General features: G+C 41.4%; 1 protein-coding gene across 8 annotated transcripts in view; it reads right to left on the reverse strand.

The window, feature by feature from the left end:
• Window positions 1-14,025, reverse strand: part of GRAMD2B (GRAM domain containing 2B) — a 119,548-nt gene that overhangs the window by 67,074 nt on the left and 38,449 nt on the right. For 7 of the 8 annotated variants that reach the window (XR_014056337.1, XR_014056336.1, XM_081499026.1 and 4 more), the window contains exon 1: window positions 4,275-4,486. The exons of the other annotated variant lie outside the window; for it this stretch is intronic. Coding sequence is in view for 5 of the 7 variants with exons in the window: in XM_081499026.1 (XP_081355152.1) it covers window positions 4,275-4,357 (83 nt within the window). In the remaining 2 variants the exon portion in view is untranslated. Of the gene's footprint in view, window positions 1-4,274; window positions 4,487-14,025 lie in introns of those variants that run through there. 8 annotated transcript variants of the gene reach the window in all.

The raw sequence follows: 14,025 nt of genomic DNA on the forward strand, positions 1-14,025 counted from the left end.
GTTAGATCCCTGCTCGGGGAAAATCCCACATGCCAAGGAGCAGCTGGGCCCACTGCTTTAGAGCCTGTGCTCTGCAACAAGAGAAACCCCTACTGCAATGAGAAGCCTGCACATCGCAACTAGGGAGTAGCCCCTGCATGCCATAACTAGAGAAAGCCCGCCCGCAGCAACAAAGACGCAGTGCAGCCAGAAATGAATCAATAGCTGTGTTCTAAGAAAATTAGTATTAAAAAAAACAAATTGTATTACAAGTATATGTTACATGTGATGTAATTCATTATTTGAAATACAAATCAGCTGCCCAGAATTATGTATTAGTTTTAGATACTTTTTGAAATTCATTAAAAGTAATTAGGCCATTACTAAATTAGATCCACCAGACACTTTAAGAAATAAAAATGTATCTAAAAAAGTTAGTCTATGTTAGAAATATCTATGTATTGTGAACATAAAAGAAATCAAGAATGAAAAAGATAAAGCAGAGAAAAACTAGGCTCTCAAAAAGAAATATGCAGCAAAAACTACCAATTCTTGGGAAGAAAAAAAAAAGGGTCAGGGGGTTATTTTTTAAGTCAAACATGTACTTTGGTGGTAAGTAAATGTGCAGTCTCACTTCTAGCACAAAGATGAATAAATAAGCCACAGCTCTCAGGCAAGTAAAGGTATCTAAAAATTCTCCTGCTACTGACAGAAAATTTGATTAAAAGTATAATTTCCCCTGAGATAGTCAAACTGAAAGTCAGCTATAAGCATATTATATACCTTAAGTAGGTGGGATGGGTCTTAGCCTTCACAGCTCATCAACAGCTGGTTACTGAAAGTGATTATTTGCCAAGTTCTTTGAGAAATTCAATACAAAAAAAACGTGCCTGGAGTTTGCAATTTATTTGGGGACAATTAACTAAGGTACACTGGACTAGTGTCTGAATTAATATATGTTAACAAAGCAGTACTCTGTACATACTAAATGTTACATAAACATCAACTATTGATAAAAAGTAATAACAGTAGCAGCTCACATCTCGGGGCTGACCACATACATACAAAGTGAGCACTTGTAAGAAAGAGGAGAATGAGGCCAGTGATAGGAGAGCCTTGAAATGAAGGAAAGCTTGAGCTGATTTACAGAAGTATCTTAAGAGAAAGAAGAGAGCACACTGCTTGAACAAAGTAATAGAGCTGAGGAGGAGGGAAGGATGAGGAAGCTTGATTCAGTACTATGACTGAATACTACTTATTCTTCTGCATTATCACCGCTGAATTACAGAGCTGTTGGTGTTATTGTTGGCTGCAGAATCTGTGCAAACTGACTAGTACTAGGAAACAAGTATCAGGAAATGGTCTACGTGTGTCCAGACCATCAAGCGTCTTAAATTCTTGGCAGAGGAGCCTGTTTCTTAGAGTAGGTCATAGAGGGCCATCTTAGTTTCTGCAGTATAGGAGTAGAGATAAAGATTCAAGTTCAGGCTCTAGACTTAGAGGAGTCCTGGACTTGAATTTGAGCTGTTCTCTTATTAAGTGTGTCTCTGCCCGCCTAGTTACTTCTCAGAGTTTCTATGTTACTACTTAAAAATGGCCATAATCATAGTGTCGATCTGAATTTGTATGAAAATGAATGCGAAGTTTTGAGCACATGGCCTGTAACATAGCAGGCATTCTCCATAATTGGCATCTATTATTAATTAAGAGGCTAAGGTCTTAGGTGATAAGGCTTATGTGGGTGAAGTTACAGATGTAGAGACCAGGGAGGGAGCAAGCCATTCTAACACTCTTGAAGAAAATGTCCCTTGGGACACCCAGATTTCAACAACTTGGAGTTGACTGATCATTAATCTAAAATAGGAAATTCAAAACAGAGAAGTTAGACTGAGTTTCCAAGCATAAAACTGTCACCATGATTTCAAACATGGAATTAGCACACCAATATATCACTGTGATAATGTATCTACCTATGTCTTTAAATGACATTTATTCTGTTACCAAAGCAAGAGGTTACAAGCTCAGAATAAAATGGTGTCTAAAATCTTAGACTGAACCAGAAGTGACTTCAGTGGGTCTAGGAATTACCACTTTGTTGGGAAAAGCAAACCAAAAACCCAATAAACCAAGGACTGCCAAATGGATAAACATCCTAACTGTGGAGAAGATTCAGTTGTAGGCCAAACTTTTTATAGATTCTTTTGTGTTTAATGGTAATATACATACGTGCCTCCCCTCAGCGGTACTCTTGGAGTTACAGAAGGATGGATACCAAATCACATTCATTCCTGTATTCCCCACCATTATTGAAGAAATAGTAAGTATTCCAATATTTGTAGAACTGAAATGAATTTGTGAAATGGAATGTTCCAAATGAAGGCGCTGGCTGTTTGGGGCCTTGAGCTTCAGTGCTGTTGTGCTTATATTCTACATAATTATTTTCTCAATATCCAAAGAGTTTCAATTTAACTAAATTAGTCTAAATAGCAGACATTTAGTCTATAATAGACGTTTTCCATCAATCAAAATGAGCTCCTTGACTGAGTACCTAAAGGACTGGGAATGTGATAACTTAAAACTTAAGATCTGTGGGGTAGACTTGACTCATTCTGCCTTGAGTAGCTGGAAATAAATACTGCCTTTGGATGAGTTCTGAACTAGGAGTTTAGAGTTCCAGTCTTCCTTGTGCCAATTACCACCTCAGACATCTATGAAATGGTGACATGTCTTATTCAGGGAGGTAAAGTTTATTAAAGAATGATTAAGTACAAAAGAAATATATGTCATTTGCTAGTTCATCTTTTTCTTGGGTTTGAATTATTAGTATAAAATAAGGATTTTATTTTGGGGCGAGGAAACAAGAATATGTTGTGAGAATTATACCTATAGGAATTTTTCTTCAATCATCTCTTTTCAATCAGTAGAGAGGAAAGAACATCAGCTTAAGTTGACGAAGATGAGGGGAAAATGTAAGAGAAGCCAAAGAAAGCAGACATTGGAAGAGAATGTGACCAAAGCTTTTGAAACCACAAATCAAAGCAGTGAATAAAAGCTATTATTTTTTCTAAAAGGTCAGCTCAAACTTCAATAAATGAGTGGAATATACTTTTGCAAATGCACATCTTTATGTTGAACCAGGCTGTGTTTTTAAAAAAACACTAAGTGCTGAAATAATGAATGATGGGGATTGAATTTTTAAAATCTTTTCTCTTTTTTTTGGACTGAATCTTTACTATTAAAAAGTGTGTCATCTTTTTATATTAGTATCAATAAAGCATTTTAGATACCCAACAGCTTGGTACCATAAAAAGTAAAACTGGGCTTATTTAGATATTTACTTTACTCTCACTTAATGTTATAGTGATGTAGAAAATTAGCAAATAAAGATTCTTCTCCTTTTTAAAAGAAGAGTTTGGGAATAACAATCATACAACAACCATATTTCTGGATTTTTTTTTTTTAAGTACACGAGATAAATGTTGTTACAGGAAGCCAATCCTTGTGATCAAATATTTGCGTCTTCAGTTTCTTAAACCAGAAGAGTTTATAGGCCAAACAATGTTCAAATCCTATTACCCACACGAGTCCTTTAAGAGGACAGTCACCGTCCAACATTTGTTGTGTTTTATTTTGTTATACTTTCATTGTGCTTCCCCACCCCACTCCCGCATCCTCCCTTTTTATAAACTTTTAAAAAGTGTGTAACAAGTTTGTGTTAAGTATCCAACAACGGCAGGCAGTCTTTGAGGGGGGAAAATAAAATGTGTTTCATGTTTTCCACTACTTTTGCGGTCTCTATAGAGGGTAAACAGGGAAGGGGATGAGGGAAAAATACCCTCACGTCCGAATCAGAATGACAAAATACGCATCGTTGTGAAGCTACTGACGTGATGCCATCTACGGGACAGCCGCATCTCCACACGCGAAATTAAGAAGTAAGACAGTTAGAATAAATGTGAAGCGCTGTTTCTCGACTTGGCTCGGAGATCTGAAAGTTCGCCCCAGACCTCCCTCGGGATTTATAAAACACCAACCGTGCTTTCGGCTCAAATTATTCCCAGCCCCACGGGAATGCATGCTGCAGTGCATTCCAGAAAACTCTGCCGTGCGTTTTCTCTGCTATAGAATTGGGGTCAAAGAAAAAAGAGACCGGGCGCCACAGAAAGAGTTCAAGCACAAGTCTGTCCACGTTTAAAGCTCCAGAAAGCCCTGTCCACTTCCAGCTCGCCCCTGGCAGAGAAGTCTGGGCAGCGCGGGTTCTCCCGCCCCGGCTGGGTCCAGCGGAGCATACTTACTGGGCTGAGCCAACTTTGCTCTCCCTCTTGCCGAGCACTTTGGCAGACTTTGTGTCGTCCACATCTTGCTGTAGTTCGGTCATCAGGGCCACGTCGGGAGGGCACCTTCACGCGGTCTCCTCCTCCCCGCTCCCCCGGCTCCCACTGTCCGGGTTGCAGGCCCCGCGAGCCCGCCGCGCCCTCCCCTGCGTCCTGGGCCGCTCGGCGCATCCGGGCCGCCCGCGCCGGGGGCCGCCAACCTGGACACGTTCGGGCTGGCGCGATTGGTCCGGGCGAGAGGGGCCGAGCCGGGAGGGAGGGAAGGGGAGGGTCGAAGCGAAGTGACAGCCTCTTCTCCCAACCCAGGAGGCAGAGGAAGAGAAAAAGGAAACCTGTAGAACTCGTCTTTCTAGGAGAAGAAGCTAATTGGCCAAGCAGGTGAAACATTTGCCTAACCCGGCGCCCTATAAGTAGCCTCCTAGGAACCTGGTCTTTTTTTTTTTTTTTTTTTGGTTTTTCTATTCTAGGCTGTAACTACGGAGTTTCAACAGTGGGCAGCCAGTTGTAGATACAGGAAACCATAGGGCTTTTCGTGCACGGATGCGCTGGGTGGGCTGGCCTGTTCCCCAGCCCAAATTATTCAAGCAGAGTGTACCCTCTTTGAGGACTGCCTGACAGAGCTTAAGCAATAGGTCGGCCCTGTAACAGGTGATATGAGCTGGTTGCCTGGTTAACCCTTCCTAGTTGATGAGGGCAGAGGGGAGCATGGAGAAGCAGCCATCACAATCTCACCAGCAACTTGCCTACTATGCGCCCAGCCAATGAAACGAATGCCTCTTCTTCCCCATCTTGCTGATTCTGTCTGAAGTTTTGTGTTTGGAGCATCCACTTACTCATTTAAGGAACTTTGGGAGCTACTGTGTTCCAGGCATTATTCTAAACATCCACTTAGTAGAGAGAGGAAAGAAAAAACTTTCCTCTGCCCTTCTAGGTTCTTCTGGCTCCTTGAAGAATTACACTGAAGTGAGATAGATTAACAGGGTAAGATCAAATTTAATTACCTGCGTTCGGGGGACTGCCCAACATATGAGACCCAAGGACAAGTTAGGCTATTGAGTCTTATGAGCCACCTGAGAAAAGAGAATGGGGCAGGCAGGGATTTGGGACTTCAAAGTATTGACTGAAAAACAAAAAGAACCTGCACAACCTAAAAGTTGAGAATTATGTTTTATTTGGCAGACTAAATTTATATATTTATATAAATTTATAAGGCCCAACAGACAGCCTTTCAGATAGTATTAAAAGACTGACCTGAAGTAAGGGAAGAGCCGGGATATATAGGAGTTTTGGCAACAAAAACCTTAAAAGATGACTATTAATCAAAGAATAATCGAGCTTCCTAGGTGGCGCTAGTGGTAAAGAACCCGTCTGCCAATGCAGGAAACATAAGAGATGTGGATTCCATCCCTGGGTGGGGAAGATCCCCTGGAGGAGGGCATGGCAATGCACTTCAGTATTCTTGCCTGGAGAATGCCATGGACAGAGGAGCCTGTCAGGCTACAGTTGATAGAGTGCAAAGAGTGGACACAACTTAAGTGCCTTAGCATGCAAAGAAAAAACAGACATCACAGTTAATGAATTTAGCACTTTTCTATGTATGGGGAGATGCAAGACTCTGTATTTATTGAAATCGTTCCTTGATATCCACCTTAACTGTCTAGGGCCAGTGTCCTTTTTTCCATCCTAAATCCCATCAGGGGGCACAGTTGTGGGTGTCATGTGGTTGATGACTTGATGGGGCTGTAATATCTGTTGTTTACTGATACGGCAGGCAACATTCTTATCCACAAAAGGGAAGGAAGGCCATTCACAGAAAGATGAAAATGAGCAAATGTTTGATAAAATGTTTGCTGGGCCATACAGAAACAATGGAACACAGAGAGGAATTTTAACAAACAGACTCTGCTTACGTTCCTCCCTGTGTACACACCTAGTTTGTATTATACTGTAGTAATCTACAGTGACAAGTCCCTTCCTGGATCAGGTCTTCTAGCTAAATTTTTTTGGCAGTTAGAGTAGAAGTCAAAGATTCTTCTCCAATCTTTTGAGCCTTGATTATTTTTAGCTTGAAATAATCTGCATGCCAAATGGATACATTTAGGGATGGCAAATTTGCTCCCCTACAATAGCAAATAAGATATGTGTTGGTAGATTTCTGATTTACTACAGAGTAGTTAGGAATAGGAATAATATAAAACCTTATTGTTGGAGGTTTGACTTTATGGCTGGGAAAAAAAATGACTGACTTTATGCTCTGGGGCTGCTTTCAATTTTTCTTTTAAAAATAATTTTAGGTTTAAGAATAATTACAAAGAATAGGCAACCATAGCATCTATTTGTGGAGGAAAAATGTCGCCTGCCAACAAGCCACTGGAGCTTCCCACAACTGTGCACCCTAAGGGGATTCACGATGGAGAAAAACAGGATACTGGCCCTAGACAGTTAACGTGCACATCAAAGGTATTATTTCAATAAACCCAGATTCTTGCATCTTCCGTTACATAGAAAAATGCTGAATTTATTAATTTGAAGTTTCTGGCTTTCTTTAACAGTAATCTTTTGGTTCAACTACCTGTGTTGTTAGGGCCCTGTTTTTGTTTTTTGCAAAAACTCTATAACCTGGCTCCCCCCTTACCTCTTTGGAACAGTCCCTCAGAGCAATCTGAGAAACTGTCTCCCAGTCCATGGAATACAATGTAATTCTCAGTTTTTAGGTTGTGCATTTTTTTCAGTCAACAATGTTTGTGTGTGTGTGTGTGTGTGTGTGTATAAAAAAACAAAACCCACCCTTCTAAATAACCTCAAACATTTTGAAAGTGAAAGTCCTTTCCAAAGTTTTCCTATTCCCTATATGTTTAATAGCTGAGAGAACAAAAGTATCTTTTTGTGACCTTCTTGCTCCAAAAATGACTCTCATGACACTTGAAAAGTAAGTAAAAGAAAATAGTTTACAGAAATTCCATTTGAGTTGGCTTGGTCAGATCTCTCTCTCTCCCTGTTTTTTTCCTACCTGACCACCACTGACCCCCTGGCTGCACGAGCCTGGCTGGGCAGGGTGGGGAAGGTTCTGGGTGACCCAGAGGCTTGGGGATATTACTGATGCCTTCAGGCTCCCGGTCCCTTCTCTAGTTCACCATTATACTTGGGATGGGAGTGGACTTAGAATATAGAGGAGGTTGTCACCATCCCAAACTCTGGGTAGTGACGCTCTCATTAAAACTCAGGTGTACTTCAAGCTACCCTCACTGCAGAATTCAGATCAGAAGTGACTTTTTGGCACCCTAAGTAATTTTTTTTTATTGCTGTTAAAGCTATGTAACATAATATTTTAAGCATTGGTAAGTGTACAATTTAGGGACATTACATTCATGATGTATGTAACCATCACCAGTATCTGGACCCAAAACTTAAAAATTCACCCTGATATAACTATATCTATTCAACAATAATTCCTCCATCCCACCTTCTCTCAGGCCTTGGTGACCTCTATTCTATTTTCTGTCACTATGAATTTCTCTATTCTGGGGCCTTCATGAAAGTGGAATCAGACAACATTTTTCCTTCTGTGCCTGCGTTATTTCATGAAGCATGATGTTTCCAGGTCCATCCAAGTTGTACCATTTATTAGTACTTTATTCTCTTTTTTTGTTGTTGTTAAATACTATTTGATAGTATATGTATATTCCACCCTTGTTTATTCATTCATCTCTGGAACACTGGGTTGTTTCTACCTTTTGGCTAGTGTGAATAATTCTGGAATGAACACTGATATACAAATATTTGTTTGAGTCCCTACTTTCAATTCTTTTGGGTATATACCTAGGAGTGAAATGCTGGGTCTTTTGGTAGTTCTAGGTTCAACCTTTTCAGAAACCATGGTCAGATCTCTTCTGATGCATGAGTAAGGGCAAGTGTTCATAGCTTCGCCACACAGGCTTACAGTTGAACTAAGGAACACTCAGTTGCCCTGAACTGTGTTCCTCAGTGCCCGAGATGAGGAATTCCAGAAGTGTGATCTTAAGTGAGAAAGGGAGAGAAAGTTGGGGGTGGGGGAGGGATTTGAGGAGGAGCAGGTGGGGAAAATAGTTAATAGCATTTTCCTAGAGTGAGGAAGAACTAGAAAGGAGCTAGGGGGACTTCCCTGGTGGTCCAGTAGCTAAGACTCCCCGCTCTCAGTGCAAGGGGCCTGGGTTTGATCTCTGATCAGGCAACTAGATCCTGGATCCCACAACAAAGATCCTGTGTGTTGCAACTAAGACCTGGTGAAGCCAAAAGTATTTAAAAAAAAAAGAAAGAAAGGAGCTAGTAAATGACATTGTTTTACTTAGTGGCATTTGATTAAGTGTAAAAGATGCTGTCAAACAGCTTCATAATTTGTTTTTTCTGGAGCTGTTCTACAATAGGGCTTCCCTGGTGGCTCAGTGGTAAAGAATCCTCCTGCCAATGCAGGAGACCCAGGTTTGATTCCAGGATCAGGAAGATGCCGTGGAGAAGGAAATGGCAACTCATTCCAGTATTCCTGCCTAGGAAATTCCGTGGACAAAGGAGCCTGATGGGCTACAGTCCAGGGAGTTGCAAAAAGTCAGACACACCTGAGCGACAGCACGCACAGCAGTGAAACAATAGGGGAAACTTAATTATAGCGTGATAAAATAGACATAAGATTATGTCTAAAATACATTTTGGGATACTCTTTGATTTCACACCAGTAAAAAAAAAAAGCTCTACCCTCTATTCTTCCTTCCTACAAGCCTCTGGGAATAAAATTTCTTGTTTCTGATATCAAAGAAAAATTCTAGCTGATACTTTTTCCAGATGTTGAAGGAGTTCTAGCAGAAAATGCCTAATCCATCATCTTTCAGGATATAGGGGTTTCCATTCAACAGCTTGGAATATTGTGAACAGAGAATATTGCCTGACATTTCCTAAACAAAGTATGTTGCCCATCATCCCTTTTCTACAAGGATCAAGCCATTAGCCACTCCAGGTACCCATCAATGGTACACCCTGAGGGGAATTCAGCATAGAGAAGAGCAGGAAGATTTTTTGTACTTTGGATACTGGTCCTAGATACTGGATAGTTAAGATGCATACATATCTAAGGAATAACTTTAATGAACTGAGTCTTATATCTTCTCACACATAGAAAAACATTAAAAACATTGAGATGTCTAGTCTTTGTGATTAGCAGTGATTTCTTGACATTTGACTGAATGTTTTTTTTTCCCCCCAGCAAAAAACTCGTATATATCCTGGCTCCTCTGTTACCTCCTCTATCTCTCTTTGCTATGAGAGACTGTCTCCTGGGACACAGTCCTCAGTAAGATCCTCAAATAAAACTCCACCTTAAACTTTCAAGTTGTGCAGTTTTTCTTCAGTCAAATATTGATCAGATTGTGGTCTGCTTTTAACATGATCAGATACACTGGACACCTGTCCATAGTCTTGGGGCAGAGTTCAAATATGAGTTTGGAGATTTGAGTGGCTATTTGGTTGCAATATATGGTCAAATAGTTATCTAATTTACAACACAGGGCAGGGTATGTAATTATTAGCCAACATAAGCACATGTAAAGTGTCATCACATGCCTGTAATTTTATGCATATTGTCTGATGACGTATGTCTTAGAAGATGTTGATGCTCTTATCAATATGCAACCTGGAAGTGCTGTAATAATTTAACTACTCATAGTATTTAACATACATCACAAGTCAAATAATTTTAGGAACTCTCTTCAGACCATTCCTGTTTTCAATTTAAGGTCACTATGCAGAGGAGAAAATGGGAAAACATTGAGAGAGTTCAGAGGAACATTAGTACAATGACACTGAAAAACTTAATTATATGAGTTTTTAAAAAAGTTATATGAAAGTTGAGAAGCATTATGTGAAGGGGACCTTTATTGAGTGATTTTTGTCAAAAATGAAGGAAAGTTTCCTAATGAATACACTCATTAAACATTGGAGTGGGAATGTATAGTAGGCTATGAAATCTCCTACTGTAGAGGCCTTTGAAAATATTAAAAAAATCAAATAGAATGGGACTTCCCTGGTGGTACAAGGAATAGAAATCCACCTGCCAATGCAGGGAACACACATTTGATCCCTGACCTGGCAAGAACCCACATGCCACAGAGCAGCTAAAGCCTTTGTGCCACAACTACTGACCCTGAGCTCTATAGCCCAAGAGCTGCAACCACTGAGCCTGAATGCTGAAACTACTGAAGCCTGTGTGCCTAGAGCCTGTGCTCCATGATCCACAGCAATGAGAAGTCTGTGAACCACAGCAAGGAATAGCCCCTTTCTCACTGCAACTAGAGAAAGCCTGCACACAGCAATGAAGACCCAGTGGAACCAAAAATAAATGAATTAATTAATTAAAAAATAAAATAGAATGATTTTAAGCCAGTATTTCCCAAACCAAGTTATACTGCAGATGGGAAAATTTGAAATACCCTATTTCTTTCTCTAAGGATGAGGCAAGAACTAAGTTTAGCACTTGTATTGAAATGAACAGGCAAGATCATAAGGGCTTACTGCTCTAGGGGCAGATAGTGGTTGGGAAAAACTAGGATAAATCTGGTTCTATAAGAAAGCAGAAGCAATAACAAAACTCTTCCAGTTCAGTACTCTGTTTTTAAATTTAAAAAAAAGGAGGGATCTTCCCCAATGGTCTAGTGACCAAGACTGCACTCTTATGCAGAGGGTCAAGGTCTGATACTGATCAGGGAACTAGATCCCACATGCCACAACACAAGATTCCGAATGCTGCAACTGAAAGATTCCATGTGCCGCAACTAAGACCCAGTGCAGCCAAATAAATAAGTAATAATAAATAAATACTTATTTAAATAAAAAAATATAAACCATATAAACAATACATTAAAATATACCCTGAAGTTATACGTCTATTTTCTGTGTGATAAATGTTAAAAATCACAACATGTAAAGTGGAAAGGCCGTCTGAGACCACCCCTATAGTGCTTTTCATACTGGGTTCTGGTGGACTGATGAGGGGAGGAGCTGGCATCTGAGCTTAGGTCTTCTGACTCCAGTTTCTACTTCTGACCACTACTCTAATATATAGCCTGTCCTGCTTCCAACAGGACTCTTCTGCTTGTGTCTCTTTCATTGATTTCTGTTTTGTGTTAGTTTCAGTTGGAGGCAGGGGGGAAAGGGTTGTCTATCACACACTGCTGCTGCTGCTGCTGCTAAGTCGCTTCAGTCGTGTCCGACTCTGTGCGACCCCATAGACGGCAGCCCACCAGGCTCCGCCGTCCCTGGGATTCTCCAGGCAAGAATACTGGAGTGGGTTGCCATTTCCTTCTCCAGTGCATGAAAGGGTAAAGTGAAAGTGAAGTCGCTCAGTCGTGTCCGACTCTTAGCGACCCCATGGACTGTAGCCTACTAGGCTCCTCCGTCCATGGGATTTTCCAGGCAAGAGTACTGGAGTGGGGTGCCATTGCCTTCTCCGTATCACACACTACCCAGAGTTTAAAAATCAAACCCCTACTATGATTTTTCATATAAGAGGAGAGTGAAAAAGTTGGCTTAAAATTCAACATTCAGAAAACTAAGATCATGGCATCTGGTCCCATGACGTCATGGCAAAAAGATGGGGAAACAACAGAAACGGTGACAGACTTTATTTTCTTGGGCTCCAAAATCACTGCAGATGGTGACTGCCACCATGAAATTAAAAGACGCTTGCTCCTTGGAAGAAAAGCTATGACCAACCTAGACAACATATTAAAAAGCAGAGACATTACTTTGCCAACAAAGGTCCATATAGTGAAAGCTATGGTTTTTCCAGTAGTCATGTATGGATGTGAGAGTTGGACTATAAAGAAAGCTGAGCGCCAAAGAATTGATGCTTTTGAACTGTGGTGTTGAAGAAGACTCTTGAGAGTCCCTTGAACAGCAAGGAGATACAAACAGTCCATCCTAAAGGAAATCAGTCCTGAGTATTCATTGGAAGAACTGATGCTGAAGCTGAAACTCCAATACTTTGGCCACCTGATGTGAAGAACTGACTCTTTTGAAAAGACCCGGATGCTGGAAAAGATTGAAGGTGGGAGGAGAAGGGGACGACAGAGGATGAGATGGTTGGATGGTATCACCGACTCAGTGGGCATGAGTTTGGGTAAGCTCTGGGAGTTGGTGATGGACAGGGAGGCCCGGCATGCTGCAGTCCATGGGGTCGCAAAGAGTCGGACACGACTGAGAGACTGAACTGAACTGAACTGATGATTTTTTCAGAGCTTGAGCTTTGGAGAGTTTAGTGACTTACCCAGAATTACAGTGGTCCCATGAGGAAGAAGACTCAGCTTTTCTGACTTCCAGTGAGTGCTTATAAAGGAAAATAAGAGAGTGAACAGTGCAAACAAAGCTTGTTAATGGCAGAGACACCTGCCTTATTAAAGAATGGGGGTGGGCAAAGCCCAAGGACCCTCAGACATATGTTATGCTTACAGGAAACATAATGTATGAATCTAGAGCTATCTTTTTTTATATAATTCAAAAAATTTCTTTATTTATTAATTTTGGCTGTGCTGGGTCTTTGTTGCTGCACAGGGTTTTCTCTAGTTGTGGCGAGTTGGGGCTACTCTCTAGTTACTGTGCATAAGCTTCTCACTGTGGTGGCTACTCTTGTTGTGGAGAGCAGGCTCTAGGGCGCACGGGCTTCAATAGTTGTGATGCACAGGCTCAATAGTTGTGGCACATGGGCTTAGCTGCTCCACGGCTTGTGAGATTGTCCCGGATCAGGGATTGAACCCTTGTCTCCTGCACTGACAGGTGGATTCTTTACTACTTAGCCACCAGGGAAGCCCTGGAGCTAGCTTTGGTGGCTGCATTTCACAGTTATCTGCAATTATTGCTGCATAACTAACCACCTCAAAGCTTGATGGCTTAAAACAATATGTATTGTTTTCTCTTATGGTTCAGTATACCTCAGCTGGCTAGTTCCCTTTTGGGGACTCTCATGCAGCTGCAGTCGGATGGCCCCAGGGTTGGGGTCATTTGAAGACTCAGCTGATGGATGTGTGCTCTCACATCCATGCTTCATAGGAGAAATGGCTGGGGACTAGCCGAACATTTGAGTCTCTCTGCATGGCCCTCCACATGGCTAGATTGGGCTTCCTTACACATGGAAGTCCCAATATAGTTGGACTTTTTAACTTGGGGGTTTCCTTCAAAATATGTGTTCCATGATACCAAGATGGAATCTGCAAGGCTTCCTATGCGATAGCCTTGGACATCAGGTATCATCTCTGCTGCATTCTGTTGGTCACAGATGAGGCACAGTGCCAGCTCAGGTTCAAGGCAAAGGAACTACCCAAGGTGCGAATACCAGTAGTGCAGTTCACTGTGGGCCAACTTTGGAGACCAGCTACTACAGTGCAGATAAGAGATTAGGTCCTCCGAGGCTAGATACATTGTCATCGGGCATGTGGGTAAATGGGGATTTCTAACAGCACTGTTCTAAACTTGAGAGATATGGACATGACAAAACAAGAAAAACCCATACTGCTGGGACTCTTACATTCTAGTGAAAGAGATCAAAGACTGTTTTACATAGGAAGATTAAGGAAGCCTCTGTGACAGGTGACATCTTTGCTGAGACTTGAAGGAGGGGAAGACAGAAGCTATATGATGTATGGGGGCAAAGCTTACCAGCCAGAGGGAAGGGCGTGGGGAAAGGCCTCCAGGT

The sequence above is a fragment of the Giraffa tippelskirchi genome, chromosome 6 (genome assembly GCF_054371585.1).
Source record: "Giraffa tippelskirchi isolate mGirTip1 chromosome 6, T2T-mGirTip1v1.2.pri, whole genome shotgun sequence".
NCBI classification, from domain to species: Eukaryota; Metazoa; Chordata; class Mammalia; order Artiodactyla; family Giraffidae; genus Giraffa; species Giraffa tippelskirchi.